Raw genomic sequence first — 15119 nt, forward strand, 5'->3', positions numbered from 1 at the left:
AACAATTAGCGGAACCCGGACAGGAACGCCTCGTCCGGCTTTACTACTTATGCCTTTCAGCTCGCAGGAGAGCCCTCCTCAAACAAGGCTGAAAAACAGCTCGGGCGCTGAGCCGCGGGATGTGGAGCAGCCGAGCCCTTTTTTTTTCGAGTCGCGTGTGCAGAGCTGCTTTGCCTCGCAATTTGCCCCCCTTCTCCGCCCCTTCTCCGCAGCATGGAGGCAGCAGCTCGCAGGCGGTCGAGCCACCCTACGAATTTTTCGGCTCAGAAATGTCACGTTACTGCGATCGAACATTGTTAAAGTTTGCGACCCGAAGTGGAGGTGTTGGTCGGAAGTTTTCTTGGACAGCAAAGAATGTCACATCCATCATCAGCACCATCAGCGTCCCTACCAACACAAAACGCAGCTACAGCATGGTCAAGAAGCCGTCCAAGGCGCAGAAGGCGAAGCTGCGTAGAGGCGGTGACGCCGATGCCGATTCAGCGAATGCGCGAGGCGGACGCGGTGGACGAGGAGGTAGGGGTCGTGGGCGAGGTCGTGGCCGTGGAGGCGGCGCAGCAGCAGCAGGAGGCAGGCTGGGCCGCTCCAGTCTCCTGCCTCCCGAGCAGCAGGCGGCTTTCGAGTCGCGCAGACGCACCGTCCAGCTGGAAGAATCAGCCTTCTCCAAGCTCTCGCCGCCAGTGCTCGAGCGCCTCAACATCCTCGCCTCTTACGCCCACCTCCACCGCCCCGTCCCCGCCAGCCTCATCCACTTTGACTACTCGCGCTTCGGCCGCGCTCGCGCAGAGAACCACCAGCGCATCCTAGATCAGCAGCAGTCCGAACAGCATGTCCGCGAGTCGCACCCGCTCGCCGGCTGGCTCGACACCGCGTCCAAGCAAGCTGATTCTGATGAACTCTCCGACCACGAGGACGCTGCCCCAGACGAGGACAGCGTCGACGGCATCGAGGAGACCGGCGAGCTTCGGCTTCCAAAGCGTCCCAAATGGCGCGCAGACATGGACACCAAGACCGTGCTCTCGCAGGAAGCCGAGGTGTTCCGCCAGTGGCTCCACAAGACCGACGCCGTGGTGGAGCGCGCCTTCTTCACCTCGTCGCCGCTCTTTGCCGGCCTCGAATCGCACACGCGCTCGCAGGACAAAGCCGCCTTCACCACCGCACCCTCCATGGGTGGCAGCCGCATGGTCGCGTCCATAGCGTCGGCCGATACCATCACCAAGCTGCTCGACCACCGCCCGGCGCCCGGGACCTCGGTGATCGGCAGCCTGTACGAGCGCAACATCGAAGTCTACCGCCAGCTCTGGCGCGTATGCGAGCGCAGTGATCTCGTGTGTGTGCTTGCCGACGCGCGGTGTCCGCTCCTCCACCTCCCGCCGAGCCTCGTCGGCTTCCTCGAACGCTACATGCGCCTCAAGGTCGTCATCGTGCTCACCAAGGCCGACATCGTGCCCAGGCGCATCGTCGACGCATGGCAGACGTATCTCAAGCAGAGGTTTCCCAGGTGGCAGGTGGTGGCCACCGAGAGCTACGCCAAGCTCGAGAGGATGGAGGGCCAGGGTGCCAGGACGAGGTTTGCGCCCTATCTGTCGCCCGGGTCGAGAAAGGCCTTGTTCGAAGCGCTCAGGACGGCACATGCGGAGCTGATCACGCCGCCAAAAGCAGTGCTGGAGGACGAAGCGAAGAAAAAGCAGTGGGTGCCGCCGTGCGCCACGGATACAGACTGGGAAGGCGTAGAGCGACGAGTGCAGCTCCACACCGAAGGCTTCGGCCCTGACGACCACGTCGACGACTCGGAATCGACCGAGCAAGTCGAAGCACCGCCCAGCCGCGATGACGCCGCCCAGTCGAAGGACAAGACAGGTCGACAGCCGCTCCCCTACCTGACCATCGGTCTGATCGGGCAGCCGAACGTGGGCAAATCGAGTCTGCTCAATGCGCTATTCGGTGCCAAAGTCGTGCGTGCCTCCAAGACGCCAGGCAAAACCAAACACTTCCAGACGCACTTTCTCGTGCCCCTTACCACCACCCCCTCTTCAACGCCACGCGGGTTGGGCGAAGAGAGCCATCGCGGTCAGATCCGACTGTGCGACTCGCCCGGGCTGGTGTTTCCGAGCCTGATTGGGATGGAGATGCAGGTCATGGGTGCTGTGCTGGCCATCTCGCAGGTGCAGGCCATTTCGTCGTGCATCCGCTTCGTCGCCGAACACATCCCGCTCGAGCGCGTGCTCCAACTCGACTATCCCTACGACGAAGACATGCCGGAGTCAGAGGAGGAAGAGGAGTGGACGGGCGTCAAGGTGCTCGAGGCCGTGGCGAGGAGGTATGGGTACAAGACGGCCAAGGCGAATCGGTGGGATGTGAACCGCGCGGGCAATTTGGTCATGCGCGCTGTTGCCGAGGGTCGCATCAAGTGGGCCTTCAGACCGCCCTTGGGCGAAGGCGAGAAGGAGGAGGGCGCAGATGGAATCTGGATTCGAGACACAGAGGAAAAGGTTAAGGGCGCCGAAGACCTGCTCACAGCTCCCAATCCGGACGACGAAGAGGACGAACCCAAGGACGACGAGCAGGATGAGGGTGATAGTAGCGAAGACGCCGACATGGCGCGCAAGGTCAGGTTCGATTTCGGCGCACCCGAAGACAACGACACCGACGATGACGATCAAGATGACGAGGAAGAGCAGGCAGGACTCGGAGGCTCGACAGCGTCGCTGTTCAGTGCGCTCGCTGTTGAAGACGCTGCCGAGGAGGACGATGACGACGAGGACGATCGAGACGAGGAAGACGACGACGACGGCGAAGAGTGATCAGGCATCTCGGTAGCACACTTCAATCCCAATACCCCATTGCATTCACCCTAATTCGACCCTTCCGTCTGCAGGATGGCGTTGTGTATCGACGTTCTTCGGAGCGGTGAGAGTGTGGTGAGGACTCTCCGCGGAGCTTCTGCACGTGTGGTCGGCAATCGGAACCTGGGATTTCTGCACGTGCCGCAAAAAAATGGCGTGCGAGAAATGGTCCGCGCACATATTCCTGTACGACCATTCTTCTTGCATGCTTGCACATCGATTCTCCACCACCACCTCCCTACTCTATCCACGACTTCGCACGATGTCTGTACCCGTACTCGACGCCTGGACTGGCCCTACACCCTTGCTTGGTGTTATCGGCGGGTCGGGTCTGTACCGTCTTGACAGCATCGCCCCCGTTGCCGAGGTCAACATCTCCACACCCTGGGGCGCACCCTCCTCGCCCATTACCATCGCCAAGACTGCTGCGGGTAACCATGTTGCATTCCTCGCTAGGCATGGACGCGATCATGCTATTCTGCCGAGCAACGTGCCCAACCTCGCCAACATTGCGGCGCTGAAGCATCTCGGGGTTCGTGCGATTCTGGCTTTTTCGGCGGTGGGTAGTTTGCGCGAGGAGATTGCGCCCAAGGACTTTGTCATTCCAAGCCAGATCATCGACCGCACCAAGGGTGTGCGTCGTGCGAGCTTCTTTGGGTTTGGAGACGAGGAGAATGTCGTCGCACACGCAGGGTTTGGCGATCCGTTCTGCGAGATCCTTCGTCCTCACGTCGCCCAGGTGGTCAAACAAACCCTTGCGGAACACAATAAGGACGTCAGCGTTCATGAGGGCAAGACGGTGGTATGCATGGAGGGACCGCAGTTTAGTACGCGCGCGGAGAGTTTGATGTACCGCGCTTGGGGAGGCGATATTATCAACATGTCCGTCTTGCCCGAAGCCAAACTCGCCCGTGAGGCAGAGATTAGCTACGTCCTCATTGCAACCGCTACCGATTACGACGCTTGGCGCCCAGCTTCCGCGGCTGTTAATGTCGCAGAGGTCATGGAGAGCTTAAAGGCCAACGTAGAGGCTAGCAACAAGGTCACCACCACCTTGCTCGACGCTATTTACCCACGGGTGGGTGAGGATGGCGAGGCCGTCAAGGCGATCAAGGACTCGATGAAGTGGAGCATCATGACCAAATCCAGCGTCGTCACGGACAAGGCAAAGCAGAACTTGAGGTTCCTCCATCCCTGGTTCGCCCAGGAGTAGATGCAGACAAGAACGGCCATCAACTGGTCCGAGTAGATGCCTGCTAGAAGTAATATAAAGATGTGTAATGCCCCGCTTGTGCTTGACTGCATTGTGCAGATTGTGACAAGCAACACGAAGCGTCGGATGCTCTCCCGCTTTGAGCCAACGGTGACCATCGGCAGACGCAAACCCAAGCCACACTTGCCGCCCAGCTGAAGGTACACACGATCTTCACGCTTCACACCACAACGCCAACAGACACTCGTTCACGTGCAGACTGGAACACGACAAAGAGAGCAAGCCACGCAGAAAGGCCACCGTCAGAGCGATGACGCTCGCACCAATGTGGGTGCCTCGCAGATGCACACAACTCGACATCCCACACCAACAGCAGCGCACACACCATCACCCCGAGAAAGCAGCAGCATCGCATTTCCGCAACGTGCGCTACAAATCCACGCCGCCCTTGGACGTGCCAAACAGAATCTTGAGCTCCTCGCGCCTCTCGTCGCGCCGCGCCTGGGCGCTGCCGCCCGCCCCCGCGCCGATCTGGCGCTTGTTGCCCGCCGCCTCGGCGAGCATCATCTTGCGCTTCTGCAGCCGCAGCATGTTCTCCTCGATGCTGTGGCGCATGACGTACTTGGTCGTGATCACCGGCCGCGTTTGGCCCATGCGGTGCACGCGGTCCAGGCCCTGGTTCTCCACCGCCGGGTTCCAGTACGGATCCATTAGGTACGCGCGGCACGCCGATACCAGGTTCAGACCCGTGCCACCGGCGCGCAGCGACACGAGCAGCACCTCGATGCTCGGGTCCGTCTTGAACGCTTCCAGCGCCGCCGAGCGGTCGGCACGCTTCATGGAGCCGTCGAGCCGCGCCATGCGGATGCCCGTGATCGACATCGATTTCTGGATGCGGTCCAGCATCTTGGTCCACTGCGAGAACACGACGCTCTTGACGGGCTCGTACGACTCGATCGCATCCATCGTGTGGTCGAGCTTGCCCAGCAGCCCCTCGCCCTTCACGCCCAGAGGAGGCCGCTGCACCACCACCACTGGCTCCTCGGCTGCGCGCACCACCGCCTCATCCGACGTGGTCGGATCAACATGCACAAGCCGCGGTGCCATCGGATCGTACAGCGCCGAGTGCGGATTGCACTTGGAGAAGGGCAGCAGGTCGGTGATGAGCGCGCGGATCTTGGTCGACACATCCTTCCTTCCCTCGAGCGACAAGTCGCCGCGTTGGAGGGTCGAGGGATCCGAAGTGGTCGCACCATTCTTGCGCTGCGCCTTTGTCTTCGACGGCTGTCCTTCATCACCGCTGCCCCAGTCAAAGAAATCGTCCGCCTCCTCCTTGCCCGATTTCGCCTTGCCTTTGCTCGAGACGCCTTCATCGTCAGAGAAGCGCTCGCCGTCAGCAGCGAGCTCGCCCTGGTCGTCGTAGATATCGACAAAGTCCGACGGATGCAGCTCCACCGCATCGATCGCGAGTTTGAGGGAATAGTTGCACGTCGGACAGTGGCCCACGTCCGAGGCGCTCACATCCGGCCACGGATAGCCGATCAGGCGTCGGAAGCACGGCGCACAGAACAGGTGCTGGCATCGCGTCAGCACGGGCCGGGCGGCTCCTTCGGCAGGCGTCTCCAGTCCGTTTCTCGAAATGCTTGCGGATGTCGACTCGGAGGCAGCGGCGGTCCTGGCGCGCTTGGTCGAGCCTCTGCCATCTGCGGCTGCCACGTCGAGCGCGTCGGCCAGATCCTGTGCATCGTCGCCTGCTCTGTCGCGGTCGGTGCCCGGCGACAAGTGCGACTGGCATTCGGAGCAGTACGCCATTTCGCTGTCGCGGAACAGAAGAAAGAGGATGGCGGCCCTTTCGCGGCTGAGTCCATCCTGCTTGATCGCCTCGGACAGGTCCGCACCCGCCGCCCTACGCCGCGCGTCCTTGCTGGCGTCCACCAAAAACGGGTGGTCGCAAGTCATTCGCAGATTCAGGATCTCCGTCAAGATGGTGGCATAGTTGTTGTTGACTGTATCTTTTGCCATCATCTCTTCGAAGTCCTCGCGGTACAGGTTGTGCAGCGCCTGGTAGCGCGCCTTCTCGGCTTCCTCGAAGTCAAGGTACTCGGTCTTGCTGAGCTTTGGTGGCAGCGCGAGCAAGGGCTTGCCGTCGGCGGTCTTGGTGGTTTTCTGCCTTCGCAGCGCCAAGAACTTCATCAAGATCTGCACGTGGCCAAGATTGGCCGAGTCGATCGGCTCATCGTCCTTCTTGGATTTCAGCCCGACCGACTCGCGGTGGCCGCAGAACTCGGTCCACATGGCGCGTTCCGTGAAAGGATCCAAACGCAGGAACTTGACGAGGGCGAAGAGATCGTCGATAGAGTTCTGGATCGGCGTGCCTGTAAGGCAGAGCCTGCGCTGCGCCGTCAGGTTGCACGCGGCTTTCGACTGCCACGTCAAGGCGCCCTTGATCTGGTGCGCCTCATCCAGTACGACGCGGAACCACTCGATACGCTGGAGCGGGTTATAGGCTTCCTTTGCTGGCTTGCGCCTGCGCTTCTTGCCTTTCTTGCCCGCCTCGTCTTGCAAGGGGATGCCGTTGCCGTTGACCATCAAGATATCGTCATCGTCGGCATGATTGTCGTCGTCGGAGGATCCACCGCGCTTCTTGCCGTCGGCCTTGCTGTCGTCTGTGACCCAGGTGGTCTGGTTGGCGAATTCGGACCCGAGCGTGGAGTAGGTCGTGAGCACAATGTCGTTGTTGGCGATATACCTGACGTTGGTAGCACGCGATGGACCGTGGTAGATATAGATGGATGGCCGCTTGCGTCTTGCCCAGTGCTCCTTGAATTGCTCCTCCCAGTTCGAGATAACCGATAGCGGGCAGACGATGAGGGTGGCGCGGCTGCGACACTCGAGATGCTGGCGGCGCAATGTCTCCGGGTCAGCCTTGTTCTTCTTTGATTTGCGGGCTTTGGGTTTGGGCTTGGAGGCGGATGCCTTGGCAGCTGGCGGAGCGTCGTGGACGGCCATCGACATGGATCCGCTCGTGTCGCTGTCCTCGTCTGAATCGCTGTAGCTCAACTCATCGTCCTCGAAAGACGAGTCGCTGGCTCGACGCTTCCACTTTTCCGTTTTGACGTTGCTGCCGCTCGCAGTCTCTGCTTTGACCCCGTTGAGAACCTTGCCTGGGGAGGATTTGCCGTTCGAGGTATCACGCAGCTGCATGGCAACTTGCAGCTCGGCGCCTGGGTCGCGTTGCACTTTGGCGGACCCGAATGCTTTGGCTTCCGACAGCGTATGAGCGATGAGAGCGAGCGTCGTGATGGTCTTGCCGAGACCCATGTCATCGGCAAGGATGGCACCACGACAGATGCGGGGCTGCGTGAGCGTCTCTCTGTTGGTGATGAGATTTCGCCAGGCGCGCACATTGCCGTTGATGCCTTTCCGCACCTTCCACAACGAGATCGAGTCGTCGTCCGCGTCCTCCTGCTTCTTGGCTCGGTCTTTCTTGGAGGAAGCGCTCGAGCCCGGACTCGACTTCTTCCCCTTGACATCCAGCGTCGGCTTCTCTTCCTTTGGTTCTGTTTTCGCCGCTTCAGGCGCAGCTTCGTCCCGATCGATCAGAAGTTCGGGCCAGCGACGGTCCTTCTCGCGGTTGAGCAAGAAGCCGAGCGCTTGCTTCTGATGCTGTAAGAGGCGTGTGGAGATGAACTGCGAGGGCTCGACGGCTGCCAGCTCTTCACCACTGCGGATGCTGCTGTAGATCGCATCGACCTGTGCCATCTTCTCCTTCTCTGTGAGCTCGCGGTTTTGGACGCTGGTGCCGATGCCCGCACCTCGGTAGATGCCGTTGTAGATGCCAGGGTCGTTGCGCATTCCACCTGCGGGCGGGTTGTGCGGGTTGGTATACTGCGGCTCGGTTGGGTAATCCTCTGGGTGGTAGGAAGGAGGATGCTCGAGCTGAATGCCGTGTGCGGACAGCTGGTCCGAGACGAGTCCCAGGTCTGGCCTCCTGGTGAAGACGAGGATCTCGAGATAGTGGAGGAAGTTCTGGGCACGGCCTACGGGCACCATGCGGCAGCGCGTCTCACAGCGGACCTTGTTCTGGCGAAGCAGCGGCTCGAGGGCTGTGACGTACTTTTCTGCGAGCGCGCCGAACGACGGCTCGATCGCGTGCCCGCGTGCGAGGGCGTCTTGGAGGGACAGACTGGGATAGGCGGTGCGCGGCGGGACGATGACGCTGACGCTGATTTCGGGACGTGCTTGCGGCACGGCGGTGTAAGACCAGCCGCCTGGGAGCGTGCGGGTGGACGGCAGCATGTTGGTTGGAGTGGAGATGGCGAGCACAAGCGGCCTGTAGCCCTTCTGAGTCCAGAAGTGCGTGGCAGTGGGCCAGTTGTCGCGGCTGAGATTGGGATCCTCTGGAGGCTCCTGATCGATTGAGCCGTTGTAGGTGAGAGACGGCGGGATGCCGTGCATGCAGAGGACGACGGCATTGATGAGGCCGGCGCAGACGATGGCGTTGGACTTGACGTGGTCGATCTCGAACTCCTCTGGATCGGGCCGCTTGTGAGAAACAAGGGTGATCTCGTCGTCGTCGTCGTCGTCATCGTCGATAGGCACGACTGCTCTGGCGCCGGTGGAGGAAGAGGACGTAGGTGCAGACCCTGTGCTTGCATGGCCGTTGGTTGCGCCGGGCAAGGACAAGTTGCCGTGGGCAGCGGCTCTGCCATTCGAGCTGGAAGCGGCGGGCTTGCGATCGTCGACATCGTCTTCTTCGTCGCTGCTCAGCGTTAGGTCAATGGGTGTAGCGTTTGCTGCTGCCATGGGTGGCTTTGCGCGCCGTTGCTGGATGGGCATTGAGCTTGATGCTCCGGATTGCGGATAAGCGTCTGGGATGGCGATGGAAGCGGGCGAAGCAGCGTGTGGAGCTGATGCGGGTGGAAGGCCAGCCGAGCCGCTGGGACCGTGCGGGGGCTTGGGCCTTGAGAAGCCTCCGCTCGAGTCGAGGAATTGCGTGGGTACACGCGCTCCACTACCGTCGATGACGAGGCTGTTATGTGCCGCAGCCTGATGCTGCTGCTGCGGCAGTGGTGGGGGATGCGAAGCCGCGGGTTGGACACGACTGCTACTTGGATTCCATATCGCCGGGCGAGAGCTGAACACACCCATGGAATTAGAAACAGAGCTGGGGGTAGACGCACTTGTGCCGAAGCCGGGAGGCAGCTGTCTCCTCTGCGGAGATTGAACGGGCGCAGCGTTGTGTTCAGATGGTTGCGGGACGAGCGGGATGGGCTCGAGCGGCCTGGAGAGGAGATCGGAAGGGTCGTCGATCTCCTCGAGCGTATCTGACGTGTGATGTGGCTCGGCCATGGTGTGCTGTACTTCGTCCATGGTGGTTGCGATTGCGGTCGGCGTCGTTCCGAGTACGGACATCTAGGTGATAACAAAAGATCCGATTGCGCGAGCGGAAGAGATTCTGCGGCCGGGTGATCCGAACCTCGTGATCAGCTGGACATGTTTGCAGCGGCTTTAGCCCGATTGCATCGATCTGCCGGTGCGGATTGCAGTCGCGACGTGACTGAGAGAAGGGTGAGTGCGCGATCAAGACAGGTGAGGAAGGTGGGATGATGGCAAGGTGGTGGGTTGAGAGCAAGGCTGAGGTGGCTGGTTCGACTGGCGTAACCCGCTGCGCGTCGGAGTGAGTTGGCAGCGGAAGACCAACAGTTGGCGGGCTTCTTCCTTCCTCCACCCGACTCTGACGCGCGCTGCTGAGCCGGAAGCGCAGATGCGCGTAGGGCTCGCTCTCTCTGGACCCTGAAGCCTCCACGCTTTCCTGCCTGTCCTCCGCAGCGCCCTGCATCACGCTCGCTCCTCGTTTGGTCAAGGTGAGTTGACCCCGCGAGAACTCGGCCCCTCTCCTGCCTTATCGCGCCTTCAGTGTGTGCATCGAATGCAGCGCCCTGCTGCTCGCGGTAGGCGGAAGTTCCGAGGCTCGATGTGACTTGATCTGGTGCGTGTGTGTGCGCATGCGCCGATCCCTTCCTTTCGCGCATTTCATGCCCCTCATCATGTCGCCGTGGGCCTTTTCTTTTCTTTTTTGGCAATTCCCGCCGAATTCGACGTGCGCAGCACGGCTGTTGCCGCCGAGGCCTTTATGTTTGCGGGATCGATCCGATCCTCTCGCTTCTTCGCTGAGTCAGCCGGAATTGCGCACGGCACTTTCCTTGGCCCACGCCTCATGAACGCCTCGTTATCAGCGCCAGCGCCGGTGCGGCATCAGGTCAAGTGATCCTTGACCGGCTCGAGGCTTGATTGGCATGCGCAAAGGAAGACGGTCTCGTGACCTGTCGGCGCCGCCTGTGCCGACAGAAGTGCAGTTCGCTGAAGGATCATGCAGGGCCACGAGGTGGTGGCCAATCCGTCGCAATCGCCCGCTGCCATCCAAATCACAAGACCCTGCATTTGCGCCCGCACGAGCCCGCACTTGCACGAAAAAGGCAGAAAAAAGGAAAAAGAAATGGCAAAAAATCAAATTAATTTTGAGAGCAACACCGACGCCGAAAGCCGCCTCATCACGACCACGAACGGGGCTTGCAGATGAAAGAGACAGCAGAAACTCGAGAACGAGTGTGATTGCGGATGACGAGGCATACGAACGCTAGAGCACGCCTCGTAGGAGGAGCAGGCGGTTCTCGCACAGGCAGAGGAGCGTGTCTTGCTCGACACCGTCTTCCTCTTGGGGAGCAGGTGCAGGAAGCCGGACGCTGCACACGCCGAGTAGAGCCCCACTGGCGGTGTCATGACCTTCATCTGCGGCCTCTGCCTCGGAGGAGCTCTGGTCGACGATCGCTCCCAGACGCACGACTCGCGAAGCAGCATGCTTATCGCCAGCCGACGCCGGCGTGTAGTACACGAACAGATTGCCCGCACCCGACCCCACTGTGCTGCCGGAGCCAGCGCCCGATCCGGTGACTCGTGGTGCGCTCTCGAACGCCAGCGCCACGTACTCGTCCGACCCTACCGAGCCGCTCGTACGGCGCGCATGAATGTGCACACGCTGCGCATCGCGCTTCGACGCAAGCACAAACGCCAGAGCCGGCATGGTCGCCACGTGCTTCCAAGCCTTAATTGCTTGCCTCGCAAAGATCGCCCCATCCAGCTCGTGCTTGACCGCAACAAGACCATCGTCCTCTCGGTCCGACTCGAGACGCGTAGCGAGCAGCTTCATCTCACCCAGGTTCGAATGCCGAACCGTCAAGCCCGAAGAGGACAGTGTGACGGAGGTGACGACAAAGTCGACTCCGACATTGGCGTCTTCCTCCTCCAGACTGTCTTTGAGCAGGCTCGGCTGGTCCAGCGCGAGCCCCGAACGGTCCTGCCCAAGCCCAGGCGTGTCTTCGTCGACCGTGTACTTCTGCATACCCTCGAGCATGGTGACCAGTTCGGACGGATCCATGGTCTCGGGCACATCGTCCTCGTTATCCTCTGCATCCTCTCCCTCTTCATCCTCGCCTTGCTCGTCGACATTCAGTCCCGCCGCGGTGCGTTCGAGCTGCGTCCTAGCTTGCTGGAAGCTGAGCTGGGTCTGTGCGAGTCGTCCATGATTGCGGGCGGGGGCGCGTGTGCGGTCCGCAAACACCTGCATCCAGCGCGTGCCCTCGTGCTTCTTCTCGAGATGCAGCGTCAGCAGGCTCGCTCCGGCGGCCCGTTCGAGCGTCCACACGCTGCCGGTCGCGTCGATCTCGCCCCACGTCGAGCGTGACACGTACCGGCCCGAAGCGATCATGCGCGCCGCGCGCGTCAGGTCGTCCACCTCCGCTTCCTCAGCTGCGGCACTGCCGCCGATCTCGGTGATCTGCGCCGAAGATGAGGCTGTGAGGAGCGTAAGCGCTTCCTGGGTGAACGAGAGACTGAGCGCGCTTGGCGAAAAGTGGCCGCGGATTTGCGAGGACGTCATCCACGCCGGTAGCGCAAATGCGATCGTCACGGTGTCGCCAGTCTGTGCCCAGCTAAAGTGCGGACCGGGTCGCCGACCTTGAGATGCCGCCGCTGGGACCGGCGTTGTAGATGTCTGCGGCTGGAACGTGGGTTTGGACACGACGGCTGGCTGCGATCCCGAGGCAGCGACAGCAGCAAAGGGTGCTTCTGCACCGAGAATCCACTCGTCCACATCCAGCTGCGCGCTGAGCAGCGGTTCGTCACCCTGTACGCTTTCAAGCACTTTTGCCGTTCTCTCGATCCCGCTCGTTTCATCCGACCGCTCGAGGCTGTCGTTGATCTCGACGAGCCGAACCTCGAACACGGTGCGGGCGTGCTTGGACCCTTGGTCGCGCGTATCCGTCTTGGGCTTTTCGTCGCTGCGAGCGAAGCCCAGGCCCTGCAGCCCATCGTTTGCTCCGGTCTTTCCCGCCTTGCTGACGGTCTTTGTGGTCTGCAGGAGCACGCGGATTGCGCCGCCGACGTGCGTGTGCGCCTTGATCGTCGTCCCTGCCTGTTCCTCGATCGGTGGGATCTTCCACGACTCCGTACTCGCGCTACTCCATCTGACCGCGCCCCTGTCTCTGAGCGTGACCTTTTGCAGCCTGATCAGCACGAGGTTCTCGCCATCGCAAGCCAACCAGGTGGTCGGCGCGATCGACGCCAGAGACGGCAATCCCTGCGATTGTTCGAGTCGACACACTGGATGACCTGTAACCTTGTCGATTTCCGAATCGTACGTGAGCAGTACCACGAACCGATTCGCGTCGATGTATCCCGCTATTGGGTCGTCCTGCTCGCGCTGCCCCGCGGTCGGGATGAGAAGCTGGTGCACGGCGCGTTCCTTGGTCTCCTTGTACCCGAGCCCTGTGAAGGTAAGACTGCCTTCGCGCCGGTCTTCCCCCACTGGCGGCTGGTACAGCTCGGTCAGCTGTGGAGGACGGCTCGGAAGCGCGTACGCCCGTGACGAGGGAGAGGTCGGCCCAGCATCAGCGGCGAGCTTATACGCCTCGAACGCGGGCGTGAGCCTGGCGGCGTCCACATCGAGCGTTGTGCTGCTGCGCGAGGTAGATGCGCCAGAAGGCACGTCTGACGGCAGCGGCAGACGGTGCGCATTGGCGTATGCCATGGTGCTTTCAGCTGCTGTCCGAATGATGGTGATGCAGACAACCGACGGTGTGGAAGAAGGATTGAATGCTCGCGAAGAAAAAGTTGCTTCGCGGGTCCAAGCTCTAAAAAGAAAGCAGGCTCCACCTCCACACATCCGAGAGAAGGCTGCACCGTGCACCGTGCGCGTGCCCATCAATCTCGCATCTCACCGCCCAAACCACCGTCTCAATCTTCGTGTCATGAGGCACACTTCGCTTGCGAAGATTCATGGGTTTTGCAAGGGTATATTGCTACCTAGTGAAACAGGAACACTTGGACACGAGTCGAGGATTACAGGACATCGCATTTACTTGCCGGTGACGCCCTGGACGGCGCCCTTGGCCTGGGCGGCAGCGTCGCTGAGCGCCTGGCTGGCCTGCTGACCCGCGTTCTCGCCGGCCTTCTGGGCCTCGCCCGCCTTCTTGCTGGCGGCGTCGGCGGCATCGCTGGCGAACTGGGAGGCGGAGGCCTGAGCCTCGCCGGCCTTCTTGGAGGCGTCGTCGGCGACCTCGCCAGCCTTGGTCTGGCCGGCAGCGATGAGGTGGCTGACGTTGTCGACGAGGTTGGCGGCGGTGGCGCGCGCCTGGTTGACGAGACCCTGCGCGTTCTGCTCGGCGGGCTTGATGTACTGGTTGGCCGAGTCGAGCGTGTGCGAGGCAAGGTCACGCGCCTGGTTGGTGAGGCCGATGAGGGTCTGCTTGGCCTCCTCGGCCGACTGCTCGCCCTGCTTGGCAGCCTGGTCGGTGGTCTTGGATGCTTCCTTGGCGGCGTCGTCGGCAGCAGACTTGGTCTGGTCAGCTGCGTTCTGGGCGTTCGCCTTGCCTGCGCCGAGAAGGTCGCCGGCGGTCTGCTGAACGTAGGCAATGGTGTCTGAGAGGAGAAAGGAAGGAGAACACAAGGTCAGCTACTGTTCAACTGGGATCAATGGAGCAAGTGGAGGCTCGGACTTACTGGAGGCAAGGTCGGTGGCCTGCTTCAGCAGCGAGTCGCCCTGCTGCTGAGCCTGGTTGGCGAGGTCGCTAGCCTTGTTCGACACATCGTTGCCGATCTGCTGGGCCTGCTTGGAGGCATCGTTGGCGACGTTCTGGGCGTCCTTGGACACGTCCGAGGTGGTCTTGTTGGTACCGGGGATCTGCGACATTGTTGTGATGTTGTGGTATCGAAGTGGGTGCGGATATTTCGATATGAAGTTTCGTGCGTGGTGGGCGTGGCGGGCGTGTGTTGCGAAGGTTGGTGTGCGAGAGATATAAGTATCTTTCCGAGTGGCGGATTGATGGGCTGTGTTGGCAGATTGACAGGCGAGCGGCGGGGCGGGTCCAGGCTTTYAACCGCGTTCGCTCGGTGCGCTGCTTTGGGGGCTGTTGGGACTGAGCCTCGTCTGTAGAATGCATTCATCGGAGTTGGTGCGAAGAGTCCGTGTCCGTGCGGGCTGGCGAGCGCGCAGTGTAGATTCGAGTGCTGATATGACGCAATTACGCGTGGGCAGTCAGTCGGCTTTGCCCAGAGAAGGCTGGAAATTTCTCACGTCAACCCGCCCCCGCTTTCAGCCGCGAAGAAGCGCAGCAGCAGCAAGACGCCATCTCACATCATTCGGGGCGCCTGCTGCAGCCGCTCATCATTCTGCCGCTCGTCGTCAATGGCGTCCAACAGCCCTAGCAACATCCTTGATGCGCACGCCGGGTCTTTGGCATGCCGAACAATCCCGCTGAAAGGGTCGATCCGATGCGGTACAGTTGGCGATCATTGTTTGGCAGAGCCTCGGCATCTGGGCTACCATCATGAAGCCTTAGTAAACTCCTTTTGCGATCAAGGCTTTGCAACGTGGGCGGAGGAGGTTAGAAGAAAGGCGACGAGATGTAGCTTACCGGTGACTCCCCAGAGCGGCACGCTGCACGTGAAAATCTGCACGCCGGTACACAGCTGCACGTCACCGAGAATAGAACTGCCCTTGG

General features: G+C 61.2%; 5 protein-coding genes across 5 annotated transcripts; 2 read left to right on the plus strand and 3 right to left on the minus strand.

The window, feature by feature from the left end:
* Nucleotides 1-413: 413 nt before the first annotated feature.
* PAN0_001c0270 (p-loop containing nucleoside triphosphate hydrolase protein) lies at nucleotides 414-2804 on the plus strand (the record flags this gene model as incomplete). The annotated part of the gene is made up of 1 exon (XM_014803888.1): nucleotides 414-2804. The coding sequence occupies one exon, from the start codon at nucleotides 414-416 to the stop codon at nucleotides 2802-2804; it is 2391 nt and encodes a 796-aa protein (XP_014659374.1).
* Nucleotides 2805-3108: 304 nt separating this feature from the next.
* On the plus strand, nucleotides 3109-4059 carry PAN0_001c0271 (methylthioadenosine phosphorylase; the record flags this gene model as incomplete). The annotated part of the gene is made up of 1 exon (XM_014803889.1): nucleotides 3109-4059. One exon carries the CDS (start codon nucleotides 3109-3111, stop codon nucleotides 4057-4059), a length of 951 nt encoding a protein of 316 aa, XP_014659375.1.
* Nucleotides 4060-4488: 429 nt separating this feature from the next.
* PAN0_001d0272 (DNA repair protein rad5) lies at nucleotides 4489-9432 on the minus strand (the record flags this gene model as incomplete). The annotated part of the gene is made up of 1 exon (XM_014803890.1): nucleotides 4489-9432. The coding sequence occupies one exon, from the start codon at nucleotides 9430-9432 to the stop codon at nucleotides 4489-4491; it is 4944 nt and encodes a 1647-aa protein (XP_014659376.1).
* A 1267-nt stretch (nucleotides 9433-10699) lies between these two features.
* PAN0_001d0273 (tumor antigen cml66-l) lies at nucleotides 10700-13147 on the minus strand (the record flags this gene model as incomplete). Its single annotated transcript, XM_014803891.1, has 1 exon — nucleotides 10700-13147. The coding sequence occupies one exon, from the start codon at nucleotides 13145-13147 to the stop codon at nucleotides 10700-10702; it is 2448 nt and encodes an 815-aa protein (XP_014659377.1).
* Nucleotides 13148-13474: 327 nt separating this feature from the next.
* PAN0_001d0274 (uncharacterized protein) lies at nucleotides 13475-14308 on the minus strand (the record flags this gene model as incomplete). Its single annotated transcript, XM_014803892.1, has 2 exons — nucleotides 13475-14037; nucleotides 14119-14308. 2 exons carry the CDS (start codon nucleotides 14306-14308, stop codon nucleotides 13475-13477), a joined length of 753 nt encoding a protein of 250 aa, XP_014659378.1.
* Nucleotides 14309-15119: the final 811 nt, after the last annotated feature.

The sequence above is a fragment of the Moesziomyces antarcticus genome (genome assembly GCF_000747765.1).
Source record: "Moesziomyces antarcticus DNA, scaffold: scaffold_v10001, strain JCM 10317, whole genome shotgun sequence".
NCBI lineage: Eukaryota > Fungi > Basidiomycota > Ustilaginomycetes > Ustilaginales > Ustilaginaceae > Moesziomyces > Moesziomyces antarcticus.